At 61.0% G+C, this 12,624-nt stretch overlaps 1 protein-coding gene across 6 annotated transcripts; it reads right to left on the bottom strand.

The window, feature by feature from the left end:
* Positions 1-287: 287 nt before the first annotated feature.
* IRF5 (interferon regulatory factor 5) lies at positions 288-12,403 on the bottom strand. 6 transcript variants are annotated; one of them, XR_004899713.1, is made up of 10 exons: positions 12,379-12,403; positions 6,545-6,750; positions 3,715-3,904; positions 3,252-3,319; positions 2,728-2,761; positions 2,280-2,549; positions 1,633-2,025; positions 1,425-1,543; positions 849-1,130; positions 288-758 (listed from the first exon to the last, which is right to left on the bottom strand). XR_004899713.1 is itself a non-coding variant. In XM_036010889.1 (9 exons), exons 1-9 carry the CDS (start codon positions 12,395-12,397, stop codon positions 900-902), a joined length of 1,530 nt encoding a protein of 509 aa, XP_035866782.1. In that variant the 5' UTR covers positions 12,398-12,402; the 3' UTR covers positions 288-899. The 6 variants fall into 6 exon arrangements, 5 of the variants coding, with proteins under 5 accessions (XP_035866782.1, XP_035866783.1, XP_035866784.1 ...); XM_036010889.1 differs by having other exon boundaries at positions 288-1,130; positions 12,379-12,402; XM_036010890.1 differs by having other exon boundaries at positions 288-1,130; positions 2,728-2,765; positions 3,259-3,319; positions 12,379-12,402.
* Positions 12,404-12,624: the final 221 nt, after the last annotated feature.

The following is a 12,624-nucleotide window of genomic DNA, read 5'->3' as shown; positions in this document are numbered from 1 at the left end:
TTTCACCATTTCTTATGGGAAAATTGATCTGGACAAGATTGTAGATTCTATGCCCATTTAAAAATCCACACCCTTGCTTTAGCCAGCTTCCTCCTGGAAAGCAGCCAGCCTGGGGCGTGTTGATGAGGGCTCACTGACTCACCGACCTGGAAGGCAGGTCCTCCCTGTGCCCGCGGCCCCAGCGGTGGGGAGCAGGTGCTGGGGACAGAGGGCCAGCTGGTATCAGAAATAGGGTCTTTTAGAACGGCATGGAAACAAGTGCTGGAAAAAGTCAAGAAACAGCTGAAAGTGTGTTTTTAACATTTATTAATCCAAAAATACATAAAATTCCACTTTCTACCCCAGGTTCTTGGATTCACAAGAAAGGAGGTAGCTGCCAGCCTTAAGTATCTGGTGCAATACCTAAGTGCTCAAATCTGTCTCAGAAAGGAGAAAGATGAGGAAGTGAGGCTTAAACTAGGGAACCCCCAAATCAGGCCCATGCCCTGCGGAGGCCCCACCAGGGGAACCTGCCACAGGACTTGAGGCTTTCTGCCGGAGGAAATGGGGGCACTCTGGGACCACTTCCTCTATACAGTTAGGCCCCGGCGTCCTGGGAAGCCCTTCCCTGCTCACTGGTGTTGACGGCTGAATTCCTTCAGAACCAGCACACCGGAGCTAGCAGAGAGGCATGTCCAGAAGACAGAGCCCCCAAAGCAGACCTGGCTCCCAGCCTCCCTCAGCTTCTGCAGGGAGAATCTGGAACTCGGGCCCCTCTCCTGTCTTCTTGGCCCAAATCTGCTTCCAGGAGACCCAGAGATAAGACCCTGCCGCCAGGCAGGTGCCCAGCGGGGCCATCACACCTCCACAACAGTCCACGTAGCCTCCCAGGAAGCCTGCTGCAGTCACTGTATGCAGCCTCACTGCATGCCAACTGGGTGCATTGGCCAGGGCCCCTGGCCAGCAGGAGGGGCCTGGGCCACAGGCTGCATCTGCTGCTGGGACTGCCAGATGTGGTGGAGCTCCTTGAACTGCTCCACCATGCGATCTTTGAGGTCTGGGTTTGAGATCTGTAGCCGGATACTATCGGCCGACCAGGAGAGCTCCCCTGAGAACATTTCCAGCAGCAATCGAGCCGCTACGGGCACCACCTGGGGAGCAAAGAGAACAGCGAGAACCTTGATGGGACTGTCAAGTCCAGCTGTGCTGAGGACATCTACCAGGGGGCAGGTGGTGGACGGCATCCATCGGGGGGAGGGGCACCAATTTCCGCTACATAAGAAGGCTACTTATGTGTGGGGAGCCCTGGGCCTTGATTACCACTAACTGCCAAGTTCAAACTGTCCAGAGAGCCCCGAGCCTCCACTGTGGGGCAAGGGCTTGCCTCAGGATTCCCCAATATTTAAGCTAAAACAGAGTTGGCGGGGTAGGTGGGGGGAACATACCTGTACAGTGATGAGCTTCTTCTCTCGGGGTTTGTGGTCAGGCCACTCCTCCCCAAAACAGAAGAAGATTTCGAATGGTGGTGGGGTGTTGGTCTGGCCCTTCTGGAACAGGATGAGCTCTGCAGAGAGAACAAGACCGTTAGTCAGAGGCTAGAACTGTGTGCCTGGACAAGAGGAAGCCGGGAGGAACATGATGTGGGGCCCTCACCATTGAGAAAATGCTCCAGGCTGAAGAGCTTGGTCTTGACCTCCCGCTGGATGGGGTTGGGGTGCGAGCCATTAGCGGAGGCGCAGGGCCCGCTCCAGAACACCTTGCATTGGCACAGGCGGATGGCATACAGATCCTGGCCTTGCAGCTGGAGGATGAGCCCGCGGTCCAGGACATCCAGCAGCTGGTTCGTGTAGAAGCGCTGCTTGTCGCTGGGGATGTCCTCGGGGCTGGGGAAACGCACTTGCTCCAGACTTACAGGCCCGAAGAGCTCCACCTGCTCCTGGGTGGCCTGCAGCTGGCTGTAGAAGAGCCGGCAGCCGTGAGGGTTGCTGATGGTGAGGGCACGGGGTGGCCGCCCCCGGTACTGGAACTTGATCTCCAGGTCGGTGACTGTGGGGCAGAGGGACGGGACCACCAGGTCCGTGAGCCCCACCCCTCCTGTTTCTGCAGCCCACAACTTTCTCTGCCCAGTGTCTGGGTCATCTTGTCATCTCTCCCACTTACTTCCACCACCCCCACCCCACCAGGAGGGACTGGCGTGGGCATCTTTGTTCTTTTCTTCGCCACCCTCCAACCTCCTGGCAAACTGACCCCCAGCCCCACTTGACCTGGCCCAGCCCTCCTGTCCAAGGCTCCTTACTTACGGGGCAGCATGTGGGGGCTGATCAGTAGGTCGGGCAGGAGTTGCTCTCCTTGGGGGGGCAGGCTGTCAGCCAGGGGCCCGGGCTGCAGGCTCGGCAGGACCTCAGGGAGAAGCTCCCCAAAGGTAGCATGGTCCCCAGGAGCAGAGCCCAGGAGGCAGGGGTCTGGAGCAGGGGGGCCCAGCCCCACGGGCTGCTGGAGAGTGGGCGGCCACTTGACATCCTCTTTGGGTAAAGAATAGGGTGCCATGGGGGGCCCAGGCTGCACCGCTTCTGCAGAGGGCGGGGGTGGACAGAGCTCTAATGCCACTCCTAGGAACTGCCTCCCAGGCCCACCCAGTCCCGGCCCTGCGCCTGCCCCCAACCCCTCTTCCCTCCCCACCCAGGTACCTAGGGTACCTGCAGCTCCTCCTTATATTAGGCCCCCAACCACACCACCTCCCAGCCCCACCTGTGAGGCTCAGGCTTGGTAACATCCTCTGGAGCTGCAACGGAGACACAGGGAAAGGAGGAGGGAAGAGGCCAGAGAGAAGGGAGGACAGGTCATTAAACTGATCTGATGCTCAAGAAATAACATGAGAACCACAAGGCAATTCCCTGGGCTTCGGCTTAGCTGAGGCCAGACCCTGCCTCCAGCCCCAGCTCTGCTGCCCCAGGCCAGACATCAGCCCTCAGCGCCTCAGCTTCCACATCTGCCTTCTGAACAGGTATAGCACCTGCTGAGCAACTGCTGTGAGGGCCAGTCGGGCAGCATGCGAGCACATTTTGTGCCCGCGAAGCTCCAGGGGGTTCAAGGTGGTGACCTTGTTTCTATGCTCAGAATCCCAGAGAAGAACCTCGGAGTGGAGCCGCAGGAAGAGCAGCAGGTTCCAGAGGACTGCAGCTGCTGGGTGGTAGAGCAGGAGGACAGCAGAGCGCCCCCACCAGGCCCACCACGGCAGGGCAGGCAGACGCTGGGAGAACGCCCCCGCTCACCTCGTCGTCATCATCGTCCTCCTCCTCCTCTCCTGCGCCACAAACGTAATCCTCAGTGGGCTGCGACTCTGCAGGTGGAGGGAGAGAAAAGAGAGACAGGAAGGAAGTCAGTGGGAGAGGAGGAGGGAGGCCACGGGGGACCCACGCGCACGCGGCAGCTCCTGCTGTGGCTCCTCCCCTGCCCGGAGCTGCCCAGTGAGGTGAAGAGTGCACAGCTATCAGGAATCAGTAGGAACCTCCCTGACCCCATGACACTCAGCCTCCTGGGCCACCTAGAGCCAAGAACAAGGGCTGGCTGGGGAAGACACACCAGGGCCCTGGTCCATGCCAAAGCCATCTCAGACGACCCTGGAAGCCCCGGCTGTTACGGCCCAGCAGCGTGAGCTGGACCACTGCATGGAGAAGGGTCCTGGGCCTTCCTGCACAGCCCCCGAGGTGGCCCGTGCAGGGTCGGGCATGATACCTGCAGGAGTGGGGCCGTTGGAGCAGACCTCGTAGATCTTGTAGGGCTGAGGCGGCATGTCCCGGGGCCCATCATAGATGAGGCGGAAGTCCCGGCTCTTGTTCAGGGCACAGCGCAGGTTGGCCTTCCACTTGGCTGGATCGGCCTCGTCCACCCCCTCCGTGTACTTCCCCGTCTCCGTGGCCCAGGCCTGGGGCGGGAAGAGAAGGCAGGCAATCGGAGAGAACCTCAGCCCTCAACTAAGCCTGGCCCCTCTCAGCCAATGGGGATTGTGGCTGTGCGGGGAGACCTTCATTGCCCCTCTGCAAGGTGGGACATAGGATGCCAGGCCTCCCCAGCCCTCAGGGCTCCAACAAGCTGAAGGAAATCGAAGTGTTTTGAAAGGCATCGACTCACTGCCCCGGGGTACACAGATACAATCTCTAAGGAGGATGGTGTGAGGTGGTAACAGCATGGGGTCTGGCGTGGGACTGGGTTTGGACCGGAAGCTGCCACCCACTGGTTGTGTGCCAGCGCACGTCACTCCGTCTTTCTTTGCTTTGTCTCCTCATCACAGTACCCACCCTCTTACGGCGGCCGTGAAGACCTGATCAGGGAGGGCCCATGAAACCCTCTGCACCAACTGTGCCTGTGCTTAGGGTGGGCTCTGTGCCCGTGAATTGTTAGTGTCGTTATTTTGGAGAGCACTTTGACTGATTACAAATGCTTCTACCTTTTAACCCAGCCATTCAACTACAAGGAATTTATCCTACAGACACGGAAGTATCCACACAAAAATTCTTCAAACACAAGATTATTCATTGCAGCACAGTTTGTAAAACTGAAAGACCCAAAATAATCTAAATGCCCACCATCGAGGTCTGGTTACGTTTTGGGCAATCCCAGCTATGGAACACTGGGCAGCAAGGGGGCCAAGGAAGAAGATGTTGCCATACTGACATGTGACGATCGTCAAGGTCACGAGGTGCAGGGGAATGTGCATGTTTGCTGTACAAATACGTCTATCATCTTGTGAAAAGTCGGGGGAAGATAAGTACATGATTGCTTGTATGAGGTCTGTCCGGAAGAAGTCCAGCCACTGTTAATATAAAAAGCAGTTTGTGTGAGATCTATGGAAACTGGCAGCCAAGGAGCGTGGACTGGAATGCACCTGTGTGAATAATGACGACTTCACTGTACTGGTCCGTGGGGGCAATAGATGCTGTTCAGTGAGCATGTGCACTGTGTGGTCGTCACATTCAAAATGACAGAGTGAGTAGAGCAATGAATCTGCATCAAATCTTGCTAAGCCTGAACATTCTACCACGGAAGCTATTTGAATGATTCAGACGGCTGCAGCTGTGGGCAACTGGTGATTGGCAGCTTCATCACAACAACATGCCTGCTCATGCATCACGTCTCATGCAGAGTTTTTTTTTTTTTTTTGCACAACATCAAGTCACCCAGTTGACTCAGCCCCCCTACAGCCCAGATTTGGTGCCCTGAGCCTTCTGGCTTTTCCCAAAACTAAAATCACCTTCGGAAGGGAAGAGATTTCAGATGGTTGATGAGATTCAGGAAAATACAACAGGGCAGCTGATTGGCAGTGGAGAGACCTATGTGAGGCCCCAAGGTGCCTACTTTGAAGGGGACTGACGTGCCATTGTCCTATGTACAATGTTTTTTTGTATCTTGTATTTTCTTCAATAAATGTCTCTACTTTTCATAGTACATGGCAGGATACCTTCTAGACAGATCTCACATATGCACAAAAATCTTTTAGGAAGGACAAACAAGAAACCAATAGTAATAATTGCCTTTAGGGAGGGGGTGGGTGGCTGAGGACAGGGGTGGGAGGAAGACTTTTTGCTGTAAACCACTGTACACTTCTTTATACTATTAAAAAATATGAAATGGGTTTGAAAAGAACCTTGACCCCTGGCTGGTGTAGCTCAGTGGATTGAGTGTGGGCTGAGAACCAAAAGGTTGCCGGTTCAATTCCCAGTCAGGGCACATGCCTGGGTTACAGGCCAGGTCCCCAGCTGGGGGCATGTGAGGGGCAACCACACATTGATGTTTCTCTCCCTCTCTTTCTCCTTCCCTTCCCCTCTCTCTAAAAATAAGTAAATAAAATCTTTTAAATAAATAAAGAAAAAGAAAAATAAGCATTCTCTGGGATGCAGCAACGTTTAACTCTAGGAGCCATCCCTGAAGATGCACAGAGGGTGCGAGCGTAGAGGGTGTGCCTGGCAGTGTGGTCCTCGACCCCAAAACACTGAAGTGACCTGAAGAGTCTGACCACTGGCACCGGGGACTTCACTGTGCTAAACCCTCCAGCGGAATCTTCAGCGGGCAGAGTGTGACGAGGCACATGTGGGAGGGAACAACCAGTGCTGATTTTTGGGTGAAAAATGTAGGTTACAAAACAACATATAGCCTGATTTGACGTTTGCATTTTGTATATGCACTTGTGCAGAAACCTGAAAATATACACAAAAAATAGAGTTACCTCCTGATGTTCCAACTGCACTGTTGTCTGTTGTCTTAGCGTGTGCATTCACCAACATGCGCACTGACATGGTGCTCATGTGTCATGACAATGAGACAAGGACAAGCGGAGGAGGAGGAGGAGTTACAGGACAGTCTCCTGGGGGCCTGCCAGTCCCCACCTTGCTGTGGGGATCAGGATAGAAAAGGCATCCCCTGTGGTTACACCTGTGTCCCCATAGTCCAGGCCTGGGGTCACCTGCGGCAAGGCAGCTGGGCGAGCAGCCAGCTTGAGGTATAGTGGGGGGCCCTCTTCTGGGGGTGGTGCCTCGGGAGCCCATGCTGTCCCCCGTCCGGGGCTTACCTTAAAGATGGTGTTGTCCCCGTCCTGGCTGGGGCCGTGCCTCGTGGCATGGCGCCAAGGGATGTAAAACCATTTCCTTTCGCCATTGACCCAGCGGAGCCCTGGGTACTGGCAGCTGTTCACCTGGGCCACCAGCCAGGGCTTCAGCCGCACACGGCGGGGCGGAGGCAGGGCCCCAGGGGCAGGCTGGTTCATGGCAAAGGGGTCTGCAGGAGAAAGCCAGAGGGGGGGGCGTCAGCCCCTTTGCTGCTGACTGCTCCTGTGGCAGAGGGGCCTGGGGCACTCAGGGGACCCAGCCATGGCCCTTGGCACTTCCCCTTCCTCCCAGCCCTGGGGCTGCAGTCTCTCCAGTCCATCTAGGTGCTCACGGCCAATTCCCTTCCCAACCGTCAGCTCTCTTGTCAAAGGGTCCTGGCACTGTGCTGTGTTTGGGGGCAAAGGAGGGAGGGTTTACCCTGTAGTGCACGCCCCACCCAGACGCCCTTCACCAGAAAGGGCATCACTCCCCCAGCTGCCGTGAGGCTGGCACAGCACGGAGGCACAGGGCTGCCCATCTCCGAACCTGCCCTTCCTTGTCGCTACACTCCAGGCTAGGGCCACCCCTCCCCTCAGGAGACAGCCCACAGCCAGTGAGTGACTGACACACGGGACAAAAAGACTGGTCCCTGTGCTCCAGGGCTCCCGGGGTGTCAGGCAGAGGCCAGCCTCCAGCTGACTCCGCATCCTTGCTCAGCATTCGCCCTGCCCCACCCTGCTCCCCTCCCTCCCCCTCTCTCACTGCACGGCCTTCTAGGAAACCTGGCCCAGGAACTAGCCAGCCTGCGAATGCAGGGAGGGTTTCCACACCCAGTCCTCAGAGCTTCCTTTCTTCCTCAGTTTCCCTCAGGGATCAGGCGCCGCCCCCCCCCCCCCCCCCCCCGACCTGGACATCTTATGAGAAGTCCCATGAGCCTCCTCGGTCTACCTCCTGCACCATCAGAACAGCTGTCACCAGACTTAGATCCTATCCTTGGAAAGCCACCAACTTCCTAGACTGGCTCCTCCCCTCCAGACCATGCGTTCATTCAGCAATTAGTAAACACCTAATGTTTGTCAGGCCCCGTGCTGCCCAGAGAGTTGGGAGCTTCAGGGGTGAGGTCTAGTGTCTGCCCGAGGGGGGCCAGGGCCACCTCCCTGGGCCAGTCTCTGCCTCCCTGGTCACGGGACAGCTGGCCACGTGGAACCCACGCCTCCTCCCCTGCGCCTGCCAGCCCCTCTCCCGACGCAGGGCCTGAACCTTCTCTTCACTGTCCCGAGCCCCCTCCCGCCCCCCTTCACCCTGGATGGTGTCTCTCCTGCCCTTGCCCTTAACCTGTGAGCGCAGAGTCAGAGGCAGAAAGGCCTGAGCCACTTCCGAGACTCAGAGGGGAGGCTGTCACTCAGCAAATAAGGAACAAGGGGCCAAGCAGGATGAGAAACCAGGCGGCTTCCGACGGGGCTCTGGTTTCTGAGCACAAACAAGCAGATGGGTGTGTACGAGGGCACGCACTGGCCCCGGGCTGTGGTTCTCTCCCACACCCTGGGTACCTCTGTCCCCTCAGAAGACCCTCCATCAGCGAAGGAGTGGGGTGGCGGTGATGGGGCTGGCATGGGGTTGGGGGAGTGGCATTCCCAGAGGCCACTCCCCCTAGAACTAGGGTGACAGGCAGACAGGTGCCAACACTTGCCCTTGTGGGGTGGGCACACGGACTCTCACACTCCACTCTCCATGGCACCGTGGGTGGCCCCGAATTCTGCTTGCTGACATGAGTGGTCTGGGGCTCTTACTCAGCCTTGCGCCAACCCGCCCCCCCATCTTGTTTACTTTCCAGCTGGGTGGGCCTCCTCCTCCCTGGGTGGGCAGGGCTGTCTCCTGCTTTGCCCTTCTTCCACATGCTGCCCCCAGCCCGGAACCCTGCCCCTCGCTGGACCAAAGTAGGGCTTAAGAACACCAGCCAACTGACACACGGCAGATGCTAGAAGTGTTCTGCTCTCCCGCTGCCTGCCCCCACCAGCCCTGCTGTCTCCAGGACCCTCCCCGGATCGGAGAGAGTGAGACCAGACCCGCGAGGAAGTCTGCCTGGGCTGTCCTGCAGGCCCGGCAGGGAAGGAATGGCTGAAGGAACTGGGGTGTCCGGGGTGGTGAGGCGGACACTCTGTGGGGTGGGGATGAAAGCTGTCCTTAATATCTGAGCAAACACTGCCCCCAGAGGGACCAGGGTGTCTGTCCACACCAGGACGACACCAGGACCCCCGAGGGCCGGGCTGCTGCCTGGCGCACTCAGGCCCCTGTGGGCTTCCTGGCCTTGCCCTGCCTGGGAGGGAGGCTGACTCCCCTCTGCTGTTCCAGGTCTGCTTCAGCCTTGGAGCACTGAGCCTCAGTTTCCCCTGAAATTCCCTGCCCAGTACCTTTTTTTGGGTTGCAGCTGCTAAGCGCCACCTCCTGCTAAGGTGTCCCCATGTGTCGGCCTCTCCTCTGAGCAGTGCCCAGCTCCAGGCTGGGCCAGGGAGGGTGGGAGCGCCCCCACCGCTGCCCCCAGGCCTCAGAAGACGAGTGGCTCAGTTCCCCTTTCTGTACCAGCCTCCACCCAGCACCAGGGGAAATGAAAGTGGCCAGGCCAGACAACTCGGAAACCTGACTCACTGGGAGCTGGGGGAGGGATGGATGTGGAGAGAAATCGTCGTTTGGGTCCCCCAGACCAAATCCTCAGTCCCTCACCCCATAGCCCAGCCCCTGCCGCCTAAGCCTGCTGGCGGTCCTGGTACGTTCAGTGTGGCTCACAGCGCCTCCCCCAGAGGCCTTGGTCCTGGAATATGGGGCGAGAGCCACCCGTGACAGGCAATTCCAGCTCAGTGAAGGTGGACGGGGGAAAGCTGGCCTGCGCCGTGCCATGGGTGGTGCAGCTGGGAGAGCAGAACGGGCGAGGAAGAAGTCGGGGTGAGTCTCTGCCCGGCCCTGCCCAGCACTGCTGCTCAGTACAAAGGTATGGAAGTTCCTCTTGTCAGAAAGGGACAGCCCCTTCCGGCAGCCTCGGCAGGGGCTATTGAAAGGGCTTCCCATGATAAGCTCAGCAGAACCAAGGAAGGGCCTGCCCAGCACAGGGCAGAAGGCTCTCCAGCCTCAGGGAGTCTCGCCTGCAGCCAGGTGCACCAGGACCAGGCTCAGGGTCAGCTTCCCAGAGAGGCTTCCTCCTGCGGGGAGGCGGCTTAGGTCTCCCTTACACCATCCTGATGCCAGGAGTTCTGGGTTTCAGCATCTTTACGCTCCATCTGTACTTTCCCTCCGGATGGAGGCAGTTGCTCAGATTCCCCGGGGAGCCGGGGAGCTGTGGAGCCGCCCTCAGCAAGTCCTCTCGGCTGCTGGGAGAAGGCCCTGACTGTCCCTCAGAGGGCAGTGTCTGTCGCCCAGACCTAGCCTTGGGGATCTGGGCCCTACCAAGTGAGGAACGACTGCAGTGCTTGCATCGGCTCCCAGGAAACGCCACAAGAGGCGTGGGCTGCTCAAGGCCTGAGGGAGCCCCTGAGGGAGCCCCAGAAGCGGGGCATCTAGCTGGGCAGCCAGGAGCCCTCTGGGATGAGGGAGGCCCCGCAACACACACCAGGGCCCTGAAGGCCCAGCAGGCAGTGATCAGAGGCGCCTGGAACACTGTGGGCACCAGGGACCCTCTATGGTAGGCTGAGCAGCAAGCCCCTTGCCACCTCCACGTTGTCGCTGCAAACCCTGCACCAAGCTCAGGGAGAAGTGAGGGGGAGAAGGGGGGCGGGGAGGCTGTCCCTACACCAGTGAGACCCTAAGTCCTGCCCGCCCCCCCCCCATCCCAGGTGAGTTGGCCACACTCCGAGACCAGCGGCGACTGGGGGCAGCACATGCAGCAGGAAGAAGCCTCTCTCCGCCTCCTCCCAGGGGAAGGAGGTGGGGGAAGGCCGAAGAGAAGGGGGAAACCCCAGAGGTGGGACTTGATATAAGGAAGGGTGTTTTCCCAGGGCCTCCTTAGACTTGCTGGGAGCCTCAGCGCCCCGGGCCAGTAGTTCAGGGGAAGTCGGGCACTCAGCCTCCAGCCCGACTGCCCCCCCCTCCAAGGACCTCCAGCTTCCTCCGTCGGCCCCGCACGCGTCCTCCCTTACTGCTCCTGGTCATTCATCCCCACCTGGGCGCGCGGGAGTCCAGGCCAGACCCTGCGCTCCCGACCGCCCGCCCTCGCAGGTCCCGCCCCAGGAGGGCTGCTGGCGGGGCCGCCCCCGGGGAGCCGGCTCGGGGTCTGGCTCTCAGACCGCTCCTCCGCGGGGGGTTACCCAGTCCTCTCCCCCGTCCCGCCCGGCGTGTCCAGGGTGCCAGCGAGCCCAGGAAAGTCCCTCCGTCCCCGCGCGGCCCCGGGGTCCCGGAAACCGCAGCGCGGGGAGCAGGCGCAGGTATTCGCCGTCTCCTAAGCGGTTTCCCTGCCACACGAGTCTCTTTCCTCCACTTGGAGAGTCTTAATTGTTTCGTGCCTGAGTTCGAGGGAGCGAGCCCAAGAGGTGCTGCGCCGCACGGTTCCCTCTGTGGGAGGGTCAGCGCCTGCTCTCGTCCGCCGCGAGTCAGAAGCCTGCGCTCCCGCCTGACACCCTCTCCCCACACGCTCTCCGCTCCCGTTCCGGCCGTGAGCCCCACGGTCCTGGGGGGGCGAACCCCTTAAACCGCACCCTCTAACCCGAAATGGTCAGGGGCACCCGGGGGAGCTCACGGAAAGGGGTGATCGGGCCTCGCCCCTCCAAGGTCAAGGCCAGACTCCTGCCGGGCGCCTGGGGGCTCCCCATCCGTCCTTGGGGAGGCGAAATGGAAGGAGAGAGGCCGCGGGGCTGGCGCCTCTGGCAGCGGCGCCGACCCCGCCGCCGGGCCGCGGGGCTCCCCGGACGCCTGCAGGACGAAGACGGCGGGGCGCCCCGCGCTGGCCGGGGCGTGGGCGACACGGCGGGGGCCGCCCTGCCCAGGCTCGCACCTGAGCTCGGGCGCCGCGGGAGCCGGACGCGAACCCTCCCCCGCGACCCGCTCCAGTCCCCCTCCCGCCGGCAGGTGCCCAGCGGGCGCGGGGAGAGGCGCCGGGCGGCCGGGACCTACCTGTCAGTGGCTGCGCCCGCGAGCACCGGCCGGGCGGCGGGGCCGACTGCGCTCTCCCGGAGCTGCGCCGCCCGCCCGCCCGCCGGCCGGGCACTTCCGCATCGCCCGCCCCCGCCCTCGGGCCGGGGCGCCGAGCCTCCGTGCGCGGGCAGCGCCCCGCCCCGCCGAGCCACCCCGGGGCCCCGCGCTGACCCGGCGACCGCGGCCCGGGCCCGAGCATCGGGCCGGGTCGGCTCCTCCTCCAGTCCCGAGCCTCCGGGGAGCCGCCAGCAGCGCGGGGGCCCGGACGGACGGCGGGGCTCCCTCCGCAATCCGGAGCCGCAGAACAGCCCCCGCACACGCGCGGGCCCCCACCCTCCCCGGTGCAGCGCCCCGCGGGCCGGGAAGCCGCCCCAGGTCGCGTCCTCCCGGGGCTCGAGGTCCCTGCAGACACAGGCCATCGGCCGAGCCACCGGGAGAGAGCGGGGGGCGACGGAGAGAGTCCCTGGCCCTCGCGCCCCGCGCTGGCACCTCTCTCGAGGGTCGCCCCAGCCCGCGGCAGGTGGCGCCGGGACCCCGACACTCCTACACGTGCCGCCAGACGGAGATCCCCCGGCTGTTCTGCCCCTTCCTCATTCTCGGCCCCGCACCTGCCGGCCCCAGCGCACCCTTCCTGGTCCCCTCGGGTTGGGGGGGGGGCTCTGGGGTCAGAGTCACAGCCGCCTGCCCCCTCTCCACTGACCTCTACGCGGACCATCCATCTGCCTTTCTGAACACTTTTCGGTTCCACAAATGGGCTTGGCTCGCTGACCTCAACCTTCACACGGCCCGTTCCTCGTCATGCAACGTTCTTCGCTTCGAATTTTGTATCGGCATCACCTCCTCGGGACAGCATCTCCCCCCGGGTCGGTTCCCAAACCCCAGAGCTGGCCCCCCGCTGGTTTCATTTATGGTTGGAGCGTCTGATTTCCCCTGCAGCCAGCTCACT

Source organism: Phyllostomus discolor, chromosome 10 (assembly GCF_004126475.2).
Source record: "Phyllostomus discolor isolate MPI-MPIP mPhyDis1 chromosome 10, mPhyDis1.pri.v3, whole genome shotgun sequence".
Taxonomy (NCBI): Eukaryota; Metazoa; Chordata; class Mammalia; order Chiroptera; family Phyllostomidae; genus Phyllostomus; species Phyllostomus discolor.
This window is presented reverse-complemented; position numbering and strand designations above follow the sequence as displayed.